Here is a 16679-nt window from a genome sequence, read left to right as displayed (position 1 = left end):
ATCGCGGAACACACTCGGAGGCACAATAAATAAACCTGGCCGAGAGTTCGTGACTTAATCTGCAAGAGTATCTCGACTATACACGCGGTCGCCTTACGCTATTTGTGGATTTATGGCCTTATTCATACCTCGCGCTTTCAGGCCTTTCCATCTTCCATATCGATATCTACAAGTACGCGTTGCGTAATAACGCGTTATATATCGGTAGTGCATTTTCGTAATGGTGCAGACTTTTCTCTGAAAGCAGTTTTCCATGTTTCGAGAGTTATACCGAATACCGAGGATGTATGGGGGGAGATATTATAAAGAGAAATATTATTCAGAACACAAAACAAAAAGATTTGCTAAAAACATGCAAATATCTGTAGTGACAATGATATTAGATAATTGATTCTCTTCGCTTCACAGATTAAAGAAATTAAATACATATTTTAAAAAATTTAATAGAAATTCTAAAAAAATGTATATTTTAAAATTTATCATAATTTGAATTTATGTTTAGCTTCCATGAATTTTTAGCGCTTCGATTTGATTATTTAACAGATGTCGATCTCTTTTCGTCTCGGATTGAAGAGACTCGTGGTTAGATTCGCGCGATAAGGATTTCCTCCTCGGTGAAAGATTGCAATCCTCCTCGCGGAAACCTTATGGGAATCTTCGCGAGTCTTCACCGACAGGGAAAAGGCCTGAAAGCAGTACGACGGCGGATATATTTCGCTTGCGCGGCTTAAGAACACTATTCTCCCCGCCGTCTAAGGCGGAAATCCTGGGCAGCGCGCCGTCGTTGAGATTCTCGAAGTGGAGTATCGTGTTCGGATGTCTTTCATGTTTTTCGCGTCGAGTTGGTCGTGTCGCGCGCGAAGCTCGAAAGAAATCGCGTACTTCACCGCGAGTGAGAATCTCTCCGTCATCGTTGAGCATTTCGGATTAGAACCTAGACTTCCGGTATTGAAGACTACGTTAAACAAAATAACTATTTCCTATTTTTCCTACATATTATGCGTGCATCTTCTTTAAGAAATGCGAAAGTTTCTAATTTCCTATGAAATAGTCGGGTTTAATCCGATCGTAGACTTTACTAAACAATTAATATAACATATAAACAATATAATATATAATATATAATTATCGCAAAACTAACTTGATTTAATCGAGTTAGAAGAATTTAGGAATATTTTATAAAAATGATTTAATTTGAAAATAATATTTAAGGAATGTTGTAATCTCTTCTCTTTTTTTTTAAGATAATTAATTTTAATTTCTAAGATTTAATTTGTATATATTATAAAAAATTACAAGAGGAAATTAGAACTCCTTTTATATTTTTATATTATCGCTATTATTATTTGTATTAATATATACTAATTATTTTAATTGCTAATCAATCAGTTATTGTTTCAACGGCTTTGCCTAAGAATTTAATCTACGTGTGCTGGAAAATGAGGTGAAACGGACATGAAGAAACCACTGACGAATTTCCGTGAATAGAAAAGAATCGCGAGAGACAGTAGAATAATAAATCTTGCTACTCAGCCATTCCGACAGTAGAATTTTGCAACGGAAAAGAAATTTCAGCGCGGCGACGACGACGACGCTTTTTCTTACTCGATATAGGAAACGCGTTTAATGGAAGAGCAGTCGACAGACGCTCCGAGATGTCTTAAAGGCCATCGGTTCGGTCGAACCTGTCGGATAACTTGGTAGTAAGACTTATCGCGTGTCGTAGAACGGTCCCGGGGAGACAAGGGTCCTCCACGAGTAGGGCAGTTTGTCGAGATCCTCCGCGACAACTATCTTCTACAGGCAGTAGAAGCCCTCTTTGTCTCTCTCGATAGTGGCTTAGAAACCGTTCTCTCTTTCTTTATAACCGCCTCCAGTTGTCCACGTTCGAAAACGATCTGAAACGTGCGACGACGATCGAATTAATTCTTTTTGCCGATCCGAAACTTATTCGGTTAGAAACGCATCACGTTCCTGCCATCGGCACGTACGCGACTCTTGTTCCTGCGGATAATTCCGATAGTGGACATCGGCTATTTAGCGTAATCGACATCCGTAGACCAAAAATAAAGCAGCGGGCATTGCTGCGGGATGTGATTGGATCCACGCCGTTTATTTTAATTTGCAGAAAACAAGGCGCGAGGATAGGAACAAAGGGCAATAATTGTTTCGTTCGACCCCACGATCCTGATCTATAAATTAACGGCTCTTTCGGGCCTCTCTTCTTAATTGGGCCGCGTATTAATCCCCCTCCAGGATGCGACCGCAAGGATTTATTTGCGGGGTGATGCGAAGGGGAAAGAACGGCGGTGATAAGAGAGACTCAGAAACTGGCTGGAAACGTGGAAGGACACGTGGGATTACGAGGTCTTAACTGTGCGTGCCAAAATGGACGAGGATCGCCACCCTTGACATTCTAGTGTGAAGATATCTGAAATACAATGCTCCGAAAAAATCCATACAGGCACAGATTTATATTTCCCATGACTTTATTATCTAATGAGAAATCTGTGAGCAATTTGAATTCTTCTTAAATAAAAGTATTAGAGCTTATAAATATTTTGGATTATTATAAGCGGTCTACGGAGTTCGCGAAATTATTATTTCTTATTTTGAATAACTTCTATTTTAACAAAATTCAATATTGACAATTTAATCTTGACAATTAATATGATATCGAAAATTGAATTAAAGAAGATTGAAAATTTTATTCATCTTTATAACAGTTTATGTAAATAACGTAAATTATTAAGTTATATTTTATATTACGTGAATGTTGATATTTGATTATTATTGCAATTCTGTATTTCCTAATTTGATTCGTATTTACGGAAATTAATGACGCGTTGTGATATTGATAAAATATAATCGTGCATTTATCTGGTTTCGCTAATAGGCAATTTTGCGCCGAGTCGTGCATCGGAACGTTACATTGTAACATTACGTATGTTAAAATAGGCGTTAATCGCACGTCGTAATTTTTCGGCGTGCAATTTGGATAACGAGCGTCGCGACCGAATGAATGCACAGACGGGAGAAAGTAGACAAATTTGATCAACGGCTGCGACACCTTGACGTCCTATTCGTTTCCGGTTGTCGCGTCAGCTTGCTGGAAGCGGCTAATTAATAATAAGCGCTTAATTATGCGAATGGATGCGCGCTTTTGTTGATTGCGAAAGCAGATACGGACGAATGTCACCCACGAGGAAAGCCTATTCGAAAGCATATTTCATGCAGCTTCGCATTCCGTGCGTGCATTTGTAAAACCGGATATACGCCATGTAGCCGTGTAACAATTGCAACATGCTACTGCAAATGCAATTATTCGTAAACTAATATTTATCAAAGACGTGTACGCATTTATCTGCGGATTAAAAAAAAATTCTTAAACAATTAGATATAAATCCGTCGCGCTTTTTTTAAAGCTCTCGACTTTTACAAAATAATGTAAAAAATTTCAAATTACATTACGCTTTATATAAGCTTCTTTGAACATTTTGCATATTGTAATTTGTGTTTTCCATCATATTTAAATCATTTACAATTTATTCATATATCAAAATCAAATATCAATATCAGAATTCTAATTCTATATAAATTAAAATAATTTACACAAAGATTAATTGGCTATTTCTATATTTTTTGCTCTATATTTTTTTGATATTTCTGGTATATAAAATAGAATACTAATTTGTATCGAGAATAACAGATATACCAAAAACCGTGTCGTTGTCAACGACACGACGTTTTATCGCGGAGATTTTCAAATGGTCCTGCGCATTTCTTGTTGACTGAGGGAAGTTAAATAGGGGTGACTCTCTCTTCTCTAGAAGAGGCTGCGCCGTAACGATTTGGAAGCCGCTTTGACGTACGGTTGCTCCCACGAGATCTTTGTGAGTAAATATATCGCGAGCATCCACACAGACGCCGGATAAGAGATAAACAGCCGCGAAATTCATCTTAATTTAAGAACACGGCTCTCGCAAAGTGTAGTCCTCCAAGTGTAGTCACGATGAAGAAAATGAGGCGCGACTAATTGAATCACGTGGAATTAGCGTGGTAGATGCGAGGGTGTCCCCGAGAAGATTAATGAAACGATTTCGTTAACGATCGCGTCATCTCGCGGCCCTTTCGAAAATCGTTAACGCTGTTGTTATCCTATCAATTCAATGATTGACAAATCGTACAAAAACATTATGTATATTCTAATATAATAATAGTGAGTTAAAAACGCCTGTTACTATATTGTATCTAATAATATTGATTAATTAATGCAATTGATTAATCATTAAGTATAATCGATTTATTTCATTATTATTAGTATAATATATTGGGATATATATTACATTTTCGTACGATCTGTTGATTAACTAATTCGTGCTTATTCGACCAGAATCGCAGGTAGCTTATCAACTTCCGTTTATTACCCACGAATTCGCGATTAATGACCACGGGATCCACATATCTGTGCCATCTACGAAGGCGCACGCGGGTGCGTGTATCGCGATCTCTAACCGGGCATTCGCGATTAGGATGGAATTTTAGGGTGTGCTTCACGACGGGTGTTTGCGACGAAAACGAGAAGGGCGGAAGTCGCACAGGCGGGTGCGCGATAATTAATAAACAAACTCATAGATATGCGATAGGACGTCGCGTGTGAGATTTACATTGGGGGGAGGAGACTTTTGCTTTTCCCTTCGCTTATCGCCGATTAGAAACGCGAGTGTTCGCGCGCGCCCGGCGACCTTCGATCGTTGCTTTAGAGTAGCTTTTTTATTTTACTTTCTTTCTCGGGAGTGGCTCGACAAAGTTGGCCGAGGGTTAAAACGTTTTCAGGCGCCTTGCTTCATAGTGAAAGTTTCGTTGCATCGCGCAAAAACAAGGGTGAGTTACGAGCGAAGGGTGAAGTCCGTCTCTCGTCGTCCTATTCTTTCTGTACCTACGTTTAGGAGTCGGATAGTTCAGGCGATACATTTGAATTTGCCACCATTACCCCACCAATCGCCCTACCGTTTATCTTCATCCCTCTCCCGAGGGATATTTCCATTAGGTAATTATCGCGTCAACGGATAAGTCTAGTCTAAGTTCTTCTTGGTAATCAATTAGCTTTCTCGATATATCGTGGGATAAATTTCTTGTTTACAGCTATTAATCGAATTAAAAATTTCAACAAATTTTTTGAAATTTTTAAAAAGATATCATATCTTATAATATGTTGATTCTTGCATTTGTTCTTGCTTCTTAAATATTTTTCTTCTTCTTGATATATTGTTTTTGTGAAAATATATTTTGTGTGTGAAGGGGTATATTTTTTATTTGCGAATAATACTCTATATTTATAAATGTTTCAAAAAATAAAAATTATCTTCTTATCGATTAGCTGACTGTTCGAGAAGAACGGTTCAGTTGATCTTTAACCGGTACTAGCGTACGATTTAAGAGCCGAATATCATTGCGATAATTTTCACCAAACGGAAATCGTGAAATCTCTGTCTTATCTTCCTAAGAGTCTTCGTGTATATACCCGAACATTCGCTATTACTGGTAGGACCGTATTTCTTCGATTATCGCGTGCGTGTGCGTCAAGACGAGCGGAATACAGGTTTTATCATTTGCTTCGTCTACGTAATTAAGGTCCCGATTAAGCGCGAATTCGGGAGCTTCTCGCCAAACAATGCGCTATGAATCAGCAACGCAGTGTTGCGTGATTCTACGAACAGAAATCTCGGTCGTCGAATAGTTTTAATCTCATATATTGTTTCGTGCACATAATTTAATAATAATTTTTCTTGTTTGATTGCAGGTAAGCGATGAACGCGATGGCCTACTTGTTGGAAGGAATTACGCTCGTGTTTTGGTCGGATCACAGAGTGACGTGAAATATAATATACCCAGTGAGTCCATTTGTACGAGTAAAAATATTTTCGCGGGCGACTCGTAATTTCGTTTGTTTGGCTGACGCGTGTATCTAAGAAATGGCGCACTTTGCTATGTTTTTGCGGCATTGCACGATAAATTGTTCGAGTAGAATAGATCGCCATTTACGTAAACATGTCCACTCGCACCACTCGCTGTATATTCCGAGCAAAGAGGAATATAATAAAACACTGTGAAGGATCGCGATACTGCGAGAAGTTAAATGGATAACATAATGGTCCCCGGGTTAACGCAAGAGCATCCAGAGCGACGCGGTGGTAGGGCAAAGGCGCCGGAATTTCAGCCATTTTCTTCGGGATTCGTCTCGCACGCGTATTTTTCGAAAGGGCTGACTATAGAGGGGTCGTCCGGGTTTCGCGATCTCCGCGTAATCTTATTTGCAATATATCTCTGTGAGAGGAAGGTCGCGACGAGAGACCGATCCGTCGTTTTCTAGCGAACTTTTACTTTATAATCTTGCGTTTCTCGCTCGATGTTTCCAACATTCTCGATGTCGTCGTCACAGTATCTCTTTCTCTCTTTTTTTTTTTTTTTTTTTTTTTTTTTTTTTTTATCGAAGTACGTACGACATACTTTTACGAGTGTTCTAACACGAACTATAAATTTCTCATTTTATGCCGGCCGTTAAACGTTTTGCTACGACTTTTCTACGGCGAAAAAACGCATCGGCAAACAAGTGCGTTGCACTTTTGATAATTCACAGTTAGGCCCGCAGCTATAATGACTTACGGCGCAAATTCTTCGATCGCGAAAACCATTGCCTCTTGGCGTACAGTGGCACGGAAGTGACTTTGTCGTAAGGGTGATATCGAGGGACCGTTTACGCCGTCGTTCCCCTATTCCGGTTTACGGTGGTTTAATTATCGACTGAACCGGCACGACGATAAATCTCGGCAGCTGCTTAACGCTGAGAACGGTGGAGTGCAGTTGGGAAAGAGCGGCGCAACAGTTCGACGAAATTGACGTCCTCGAATTTCTTGGCTTCTCTTGATAAATTCATCGTGTCGCATTTCACTCGCGACGGTCGCGCGCACAGTCGCCGGATAAATTATACTCGTGCTAATTTCGACGTTTGAACATTCGATGATAAACGGTGTGGCGGGAGAAGGAGAGAAGGCAAGCTGCGCGATCTTAAAAATAGGATTTCTCTCCCATAGGGAAATCTAATTTCTCTTCCGGCGCGCGCTCTTTCGCCAAAGTTCGCGATAAAAGTTAAATCGGAATTAACGAATTAAACAGTTCAACGAACGGCTTTAAATAAATCCTGCGAATAAGAAGGAAAGTTCCATAATCGTCGAAAGTTCGATGACTTTTAGCAGATAGATGCTACGGGAAGATGGTAGCGTTTTATTTGCAGATAGATAGATAGATTCGGCTCGCGGAAATTATAATATATATATTTAAAAAAAGGTTTATTACATTATGTATATATATATATATATACAAGAATTATAAGTTAAGTTATAATGAATAATGAGATAGATATTAGCAGAGCATATATATATATTATTCAATCTGTATCGACGAAATTGACGTCCTCGAATTTCTTGGCTTCTCTTGATAAATTCATCGTGTCGCATTTCACTCGCGACGGTCGCGCGCACAGTCGCCGGATAAATTATACTCGTGCTAATTTCGACGTTTGAACATTCGATGATAAACGGTGTGGCGGGAGAAGGAGAGAAGGCAAGCTGCGCGATCTTAAAAATAGGATTTCTCTCCCATAGGGAAATCTAATTTCTCTTCCGGCGCGCGCTCTTTCGCCAAAGTTCGCGATAAAAGTTAAATCGGAATTAACGAATTAAACAGTTCAACGAACGGCTTTAAATAAATCCTGCGAATAAGAAGGAAAGTTCCATAATCGTCGAAAGTTCGATGACTTTTAGCAGATAGATGCTACGGGAAGATGGTAGCGTTTTATTTGCAGATAGATAGATAGATTCGGCTCGCGGAAATTATAATATATATATTTAAAAAAAGGTTTATTACATTATGTATATATATATATATACAAGAATTATAAGTTAAGTTATAATGAATAATGAGATAGATATTAGCAGAGCATATATATATATTATTTTAGACATCAATCTGTATAATATACAGCTAATTTATTTTTTTGCATGACACGAGAGAAATATTTTAATTCTTCTTTTTTTCACCTCCAGATTCTTCCAGTTTATCTAACAATACGTAATAGCGACTACATTCTTTGTCCGAGCATCGTGAGCTATCCTCATTGAAAAAGGTCATTTCTCACGTCGGCCTCCTGAGAGCACTTCATTAAGATGGTCTATCAAACGACGGTCTTTCAAGCGTTTCGACAAGAGACCGTTTTCTCGACCTGACCTTGTCGAAGGCAGGGGACAACCGGACCCTTGAAACACGTTCACGAACGTTTTGTAACGAAGGGCAAAGCGCCGAGCAAGGTTCCTTCCTTCGAAATTCTGATGAAGAGAATCGAGCGAAAGCTCGATGAAATCAACTTTCTGACATCTTACCTTAGCGTTATTCTCTAGAAAGATTCGATCGTCGTCGAAAAACCCTGTTCTTGAAGACTCTTTGTCTGAAGGACAGAAGAGCCCATATTAACGAAGATGATCTTTGCCCGATTCCTTTATGTTTCAAAGATCTTCGTCATGAAACTGTTCGATTTCGCAAATTAATGATGCGAATCGGAGATTCTTATCATATTTTATTTTTATTATTATATTATAACATCTTTATTGATAAAATTACGTAGGAAAAGATGATATAAATAATTGCATGAGAGATTTCTCAACTGTATCTTCTTTTATGCATTTTATATTTAAAATTTTTTTTCTGTACAAATTTATTTACTAACAGTTTCCGCAAACACATTAATCGCACCAATTTTAACATTAGCTATATATTCATGCTGACCTGTGCTGCGTTACTATTTTTTTTTTTTTGCAAACGATATCCTCGAATACGACTCTTCGTATCCGGCGTTTTATCGACTTTCAGCGAGTCGCAACTATCCGCGGAAATAGGGTCGTAAAACTTCGATACTTCCTTCCTTCCAGCTGCACGACGTTCTCAACGATTCTAGAGATAAGCCTAAAGACAATAGGGTGTGCTAGTAGGAAATGACAGCCCACGGGGCTCGAAGATCTAACCCAGATTAAGGGTCGTGAAATCTTTCTTGCGTACCTTCCTCTCAGCCTCTCTCGCCCACGCCGCTTTTCCCCGCATCATTTTAGAAACTTGGCGAATCCCCACTCACGAGAGTACCCACTCGAGTTCCCGGCCAAAACACTTGCCAAGCTACACGTCCTTTGAGGAGGGAATAAAAATCGGGGATGGGAAGAATGAGGAAGAGAGGCAGATCCTCACACCGAAGCATAACCGAATATATCCAAATCCTCCGCGAACGAACGCAGACACGGCGCCTACTCGGAGGTAAAGATACACGGTGTGCTCTTGAGAAAACTTATACAGTAATGGCGGGTTCGTTTCCCGTCTGACCGCGACGGTTTTCCCTACCTTGAAAGATTATCCCTGAGTGGCGGCGTTTGCGTCCCCGAGCATTTTGCGTGTAACGTGACGCGTAAAGTGGTAAGATAAAAACCGCGGGAACCACGAAAAAGATATCCCTGAATTGTACTTGAAAGAATAATTGCTACATTTATGAAGAAGAGGTCAATTGTGACAAAGAACATTCTCATAATACTGGTGATAATCCAAATTTTTAATCGCTATATAAAATCGAAGCAGGGAATTAAATTCCTAATTTAAATATATGCATATGTGCATACATGGCTTTTTTTATAAAACTACACACTGATTAATTTTTTCCTACACAAAAGACCGTACATATAAATACTCATTTAAAAAAATAGCGGCTGCAAAAAACGCGAGAAGAAATTTTAAAATTAACCAATAGAAATGGATTTTCCAATTTTCTCTAATGTTGAACATAATCGCTCGCAGTGTAATTTCTTTTGTATACGCCCTGCCGTAATGCTTTCTCCGGAATCTCTCGCGTCTACTAAATCAGCCACACTGTAACTATGCCTAATCACTAACTGCAGTCAAACGACGCGTTAATCCACGGAGCAAAGCCGATCTCGAATCTATGCAAATACAATTACCCTTCTCTCTTTGCTGTCGAGCTCACCAGCGCTCTCGGCGCGGAGATCGGTCGGTTCTTATCAGATCGTTTCTCAGAGTATCGTGCAAACGAGGCAGGATCATCCCCGGGACTATGATAATGCAATGGGGAGAGCTTTATCCCGTGGGATTAGCCAGGTCCGCGGAAAGGTTTTTTTCCTGCAAAGTTTCGAGGCACACCAAAAAGAATCGATCGCGTTTTTATTTAGGTATAATATCGCATTGTCTTAAATTTGTACAAAGACATGAAAATATTAAAAGTTAAATGAAATTTGTACTTTAGATCGTTCTGTAATTTAAAAATTTAATTGCAAATAAATATCCTGAATATATGAAAACAATGCTCACGCATTTTATAAAAAATACAAACATCTAAATTTTTGCTAAGAAAGGGTCGCTTTTAATTTCGTCAGGAATTACTTTCGTATAAAAGAAAGCACGATGTAAAATCTATTTTATACATATATTATTTTATTATGCCAAAATTTATCCTTTTTTACTATCTAACTTTATATAAGAACTAATATTATTGGACGCATTGAATACTTTCCGCCAATTTAAATTAAATTAAAGATTTTAGGTTTTTAGAATTCCTGCAACTTTTTGTTTAATTTTTCCTCGTTTTACTACCATTTTCGCTTCAATAGTGAACATTTGTGTATGCGTTGTTCTTCGGAAAATCGAGCACCGCGAATTACGGCTTTTAATCCCGAAAGTGCACTCTCGGTTTGCCGTAGATACCGTATTCAACTATCAATACGAGCCGCATATCGTGAAATTCGTGTCGTAAATCAGGTTTTAACTAAAGGCCTTTGGGTGAGTGAAGAGAGCCTCAACAAATCGATGCGCCATACTAGATCGTGCACGTCGCGACCTCGTGCGTATTTTACCTGTCGAGGGATAATGATTGCGGTGCATCACTTGTTCGACGGCTCGGATGATCAGCGTCTCGATGCGAAATGACTTAAGCTTCGTTATCCCGCTCTGCCGTTTCTCAGCCGTAAGATTAGTTTGATTTTGATTTCTCTGAAGCGACCCTCTCCTATTCCTTACGAAAATTATGATGTGACATTTTCGATGCATATTCAGATATGTATATATATGTATGAATTATTTTAATTTAACTCTTTCGTCTATCACATTTGTATCGTTAATTTTATTCATACAAAAAAGAAAATATCTAATTTTATTCCGTAATATACAAAAAAAATTGACCATTAAATATTGTAATCATTTCAGTAGTATTCACTCATTTATTTTTTACTTTGTTCTTGGCATTTCTTAAATGCAATTATAAATGTAAGATTAATATAAATTGTTTTATACAATCTAGATATAATTGTAGTCTGCGACAAATTTGATTTAAAGCTTCAGAGTGCCGTTCTCTCTCAGAGAGATCGAATACCTCACAGAGTACATTCTCGGGAAATCCCGAGACATCGGAATATACGCGGGGGAGTCGATGGAACGCCGGGAAGACAAAGGAAACGTTGCGGTTGAATGGTCGAGAAGAGGAAAATTGAGAGACAACGGTGTCGGCGGCGCTCAAGATTTGAATACGCTCGGCCGCTGGATGATAATTATCTTCGCGCAAACTCTTCCAGCCTCTTCTCTCGCGCGTTCGAGACGATCGCGATGAAGTCGTGTAAAGTCGGTTGGATACGTTCTGTTGGTTTTCCACGAACGCAGGATGTTTTCGCAAAGCCTCGCGTACAGACAGTAAACTACTCGCGCTCACGCCAGAAATAATCGGACAGCGAACTTGGACTCGTAAAAAGCAGAGTTACATCTGCCCGGGATCACTTCTCTTATCATTCTCATCTCGCAACTGGATTACGATCGCGTAGAGAGAACGCGCGCATGTGATGCAGCTCGCGAATTCTTCGATTACGCGTCGCATTGCATCGCATTGTTTCGCGATTGCTCACTGCAATTCTAATCGATCGATCGGGATCGATGCAAGATCCAAGATAGAGCCGTTTTACTGCGGCTCTCGCGATGGATAAGAGGCGGCACCGACCATTCGGTATAGCCGATTCGTGGCGCGATAAAAGAAAATTACACGCCCGGCGTAAATCGAAATGCACCCTGCGTCGATACTCATACATTGACGGTTACGAGCCACGGTTATGTCCGCGTGCGTGCTGGACCTTTGATAGTACAAAATGCATGCCCGTGATACGCGATGTAGTTTCTTTTGCGTCGACGGTCGACGGTGCGGCGATTGTATCTGAATATAATGCAAACAGCGAAGTCGGTAGTCGATAATTTTTTTCAGTGCGTGTTTATCACGACATTGTCCGGTCACTTAAAACGAAGTATTGAATTAACGTAATTCTCATGTGCATTACAAAGTCTTGCGATTTATGTTCTGAACATATCGTAAATAATCTGAAAAAGCTGACTGATAATTAAAAACAATAATCTCAAAGGTTTCTCAACTGTTTTAAAGAATATTTATTTTTAGTAGTAAAATATTTTAATTTGTAATATTTCAGAATCGGAAAACATTTTTGTATATATAAAAAAAATAATTCTTGTATAATATTTAAAAACAAAAGCTTTTTTTATTGTCAATCGTAAAAAAAAAAAAAAATTATTTTACATTTATAAATTATTTTATTCTAAAAGATATAAATATTTTTATAGAATACAGACTAATATATATGATATTTCATATTATGTTTCGTCTAGAATATTGCCAGAAATCATTACGAGTTATGTAGACTTTACATGTTGCCTTCGTTGTTACGTTGCTTAAATCGCTTTTGCTTGAATGCAAGATAAAACAAGAGAAAGGGATAGAAACTCGAGGATATAATAATCTACCAGATTTTAAGTTTCTTTATACATTCTTGAACAAACAAAGCCGTGCTGCAGAAATACATTCTCTTAAAAAGTTCGGTATAACTGCAAGAAGGTTAAAGGTAACGAAGAGAAGTAACCAGTGCTACCGGTATCTTGCAACAAAATGGTTGATTTTTATGAGCCCCAAGGCTCGTTTTTTTTAACATTATCCGAACTAACTATAATACACTGTTTTGTCTTTTATCGTTCACACAGAGTATTAACTCCGTTTTTTGTAATTAACATGTTTCATAATTATCAGAAAAGATTATGTTAATACTTTTTTCAAATTTGTATCAAGAATGACACATTGACAAATTACTAAAATTGAAATGACGAAAGACATTGTAGTTTTGATTGCTTTATTTTTACAAAAATGACATTTACGAGGTACAATCATCAGAATAGAGGGCCTTTTATGTACGTTTCATGCATAAAACGGGGTCTGATCGAAATTATGCACCCGGCAATAGGTCTCCGTTGTAGCGCCGTGTTCCGATAATATACGGGGCTATATCCGTTTTTACGCCACTGCGATCAGGGATTGTGAAATCGCGTTAAACTCCCCTCTGATAGGCGATTATGTTCAACGAACCTTTTGCACTTACGCACGACATCACGCAGCCCTCCGGATTTAACCAACGACAGGCTCGTGCCTGGATGAGACAAAAAAAGTTCATCGCCAATAAAACAGAATGCGAGGAGTTTACCGTTAATAGCGTAAGTGAAATACGGCGCTTGCAGTCAGACTCTGTGTAATGAAATTGCCACATCTAGCTATAAAATCGACTATCAACATAGAATTCTAGGAGTATTAGAAAGATTTTAAAGTACAATTGCATGAACAACTATATATAAGTATATATTTAATTCTAAGATTATCACAAACACAGTCTAATGGGTAAATAAAGAGGCATATAACGTTAAATTTATTCAAAATTTATTCAGTCTATATTCTTTCTGTAAGAAACAGAATTTATATCGATTTTATATCTTTATTGTTGTTGCTTTAAATTTATTCAAATACTGTAGCAAATAGCTAAGATAATCCTACGTCAAATTAATCTGCTGGTTCAAAGAACCCGCCTGAGCGAGGGTTTAGCTGGGGTAACAACCTCGACGTTTAAACTCACACAAGGTCAGCATAAAGAATTGTATGTCGAGCTAATATCACTTCCGTTTCCTTCGCGACACAATGAAGCTTAATTGACCGGAAGACGTTAACGCGCTGCTGCATTTCTGAACGCTCGTCGTTCTCAGCCGCATTATTTGCCTCTTTGATCGACTCTCATTAAATCGCATTAGCACCGCGTATCGAATCGCCGCATAATGTCCCGCAGTGAAAAGTTTTCCTATTAAGGAAATGTGTCTCGGTTGTATCAGACTTCTGACGTATTTTAACGGCTCTCTTTCGGCCGCGAACGCGAAATAGTTGACAGATCTTTAATGAAGTGACATATCACATTAATGTCTTGCCATCAAGAATCATTTCTAAATATGAGTTGCAAATTCAATATCCTGTTGGATAAATTACTAGTATACTAATGAAGATATTATAGAACAATCGAATAATTCTTTAATCGCAAACCGTTAAACTTATTGTAATCACTTCAATAATATCCTTAAAATTTCGATACAATGGCAATTCGCTGTAGCTTACTCAAGTATTCATCTATAAGAATTTATCTATCTTTTCCGACTATTCTCCTTTTCCAACCTCACATATTCCCATTAATTTCGAAGAGTATATTCTCGTAGAGAGAAAACAATTGAACATCTGGGTTCCGCAAATTGGCATCCGTCTTTCGATATTTCATTCGGCGGCTATTGTTGTTGTTCGCGCGAATGAATAGTTAATTTTTCGCTGGCGCGGCGCCGTATAAAGTGGGGCAGTGTGTACCGATCTGTCAGAGAGTGTGTCGATATTCCGATAGTATACATTATTCCCCAGGTTGCGTTCATCTGGTCCGGCGCGCTAACGTCGTCTCGTGTGTCGATCGATGCGTCAGCCCATCGATCCGATCGATGAAAGGTCTGATTTCCATATGCACCAGACCACTACTACTATTACGGCGCGCATTCGTATTTCGTCCTCCCTGTAACAGTGCAAGGCGCAGCATCGGCGTCGCCTGCATTGCCGTCGGTTATTGCATCGCAGTCAATATCAATCGACACTGTTTCAACATTAATCGCCGCTTTCGCGCGGGCGTTCGCCGGTTTTTGCCATATTATTTTAAAGTAACGGGAATGTGATCCCGCGTATTTGTGCGGGTCACTGTGTGTAACAAAAATGCATTTTGCGTACGGGAAAAAATTATTTAAAGGAAAGAAGTCAGCGGGAAACTATAGCGGGGATAGAAGTAATAAATATTATAATAAAGTTACGATATACACACTGAAGTTTTACAGAAACAAAGTAACGGCATACAATATTGTTTCATACCGGTGAAAGCAGAGATTTATTTCATCTGTCGTTTTGCAACATAATTTACAACGTAGCAATGATTACGAGAGGGTAATTATAATTTTGAGGATAATAATTCAGGATTTAATATATATTCGAGATTTAAATTCAGGATTAAAGTGAGAAAGCACGCACAGTATTGATTTTTGAATCAACGTATTCACTTTTTCTCGATTCGCTAATGTCGCGTTACCTCGCCGAGGCAATCTAGGCATGTACAATTATTCCTGGACAAGGGTCATTCGAAGTACACGTCGACAGCGGCAGGATCGAATTGCTCGTTTCCATTGACCCGCTCGTCCTGTCATTCGACGCCGCAGGGCCGTCAAGGGCGGATACCCGGGCGTCCTGCAGTGATGTTATCCCCGAAATTCACCAGGCGCAAAGTGCACTTCGCTTTTCAGCAAACGAGTTCCCTTGCACAAATATTCTTTTTGCAAAACGGAATGTTACTTTAATGAATATTGTGATATAATAAGTCTCTCTCTCGCGCGCACGGGCAGGCACGCAATTCTAATCATTGAAAATCAACAGAATAATGATGGTAGAGAGATCGCGATATTATATTGATTTTATTTATCTTTCCTAAAATTTTCTTATGTGCTTTGAATATAAAAATACACAATTATTTAATATATATTTTAAATACGAGGAATATAAGACAAAATTTTAGACGAATAAAATTATTACGTGATTGTCTTCCTTAAACTTGACGTTTCTGTAGCTTTTTCGTCTATAATGATTTTATCTTACGCAGAATAATTTATTTTATAATAATTTCACAAATCATCTCGTGATTATTCACAAAACGCGTGTTACGTATTTCGCCGTAACAATGTGTCGCTTGATTTCTAGCACGATTCGCGTACGATTCGCGAATGCGTATGAGGAATTTTCAAGAGGAGGGCTCGCTTCGTCGGTCAACCAGCAACGATGATGCGCGTGTTTTCATGGATCGCTAATGCGAGGAGTGCTGACGCTGTTGTACACGACATCGTGTGTTTCGTTATGCGTCCCGAATAGTGGATACGGACATACGTATGCAACATCTCGATCTGGGATGTCCCGCGAATTGCGTTTCCGTGCTGCAACCGCGTGCAACCTACGCTAGGATTCCATAGTCGACCGATACGTTTTATCGACCGCGATGGACCGCGGCGAAACCGGAAATGGGTCAGAGCCGAACAAGGTGCATTGAATCCTACGATTCCGCGCCCGCTGCTTTATTACCGTGTGAGCCACGGCGGGAGTGGTCATTAATGTGTGCGATATAGGAAAAAAAAAGCAACTCTCTTTC

At 38.9% G+C, this 16679-nt stretch overlaps 1 protein-coding gene across 4 annotated transcripts in view; it reads left to right on the top strand.

Annotated features, from left to right (window-relative positions):
- LOC115236908 overlaps positions 1 to 16679 on the top strand; it is a 227792-nt gene that overhangs the window by 177965 nt on the left and 33148 nt on the right. For 2 of the 4 annotated variants that reach the window (XR_003884276.1, XR_003884277.1), the window contains exon 7: positions 5804 to 5894. The exons of 1 other annotated variant lie outside the window; for it this stretch is intronic. Coding sequence is in view for 1 of the 3 variants with exons in the window: in XM_029809641.1 (XP_029665501.1) it covers positions 5804 to 5807 (4 nt within the window). In the remaining 2 variants the exon portion in view is untranslated. Of the gene's footprint in view, positions 1 to 5803; positions 6433 to 16679 lie in introns of those variants that run through there. One more of the 4 variants, XM_029809641.1, reaches the window with a different exon arrangement.

Source organism: Formica exsecta, unplaced genomic scaffold (genome assembly GCF_003651465.1).
Source record: "Formica exsecta isolate Colony F162 unplaced genomic scaffold, ASM365146v1 scaffold262, whole genome shotgun sequence".
Classification (NCBI taxonomy): domain Eukaryota; kingdom Metazoa; phylum Arthropoda; class Insecta; order Hymenoptera; family Formicidae; genus Formica; species Formica exsecta.
The sequence above is the reverse complement of the archived record's forward strand: the minus strand, read 5'-3'. Positions and strand labels throughout refer to the sequence as shown.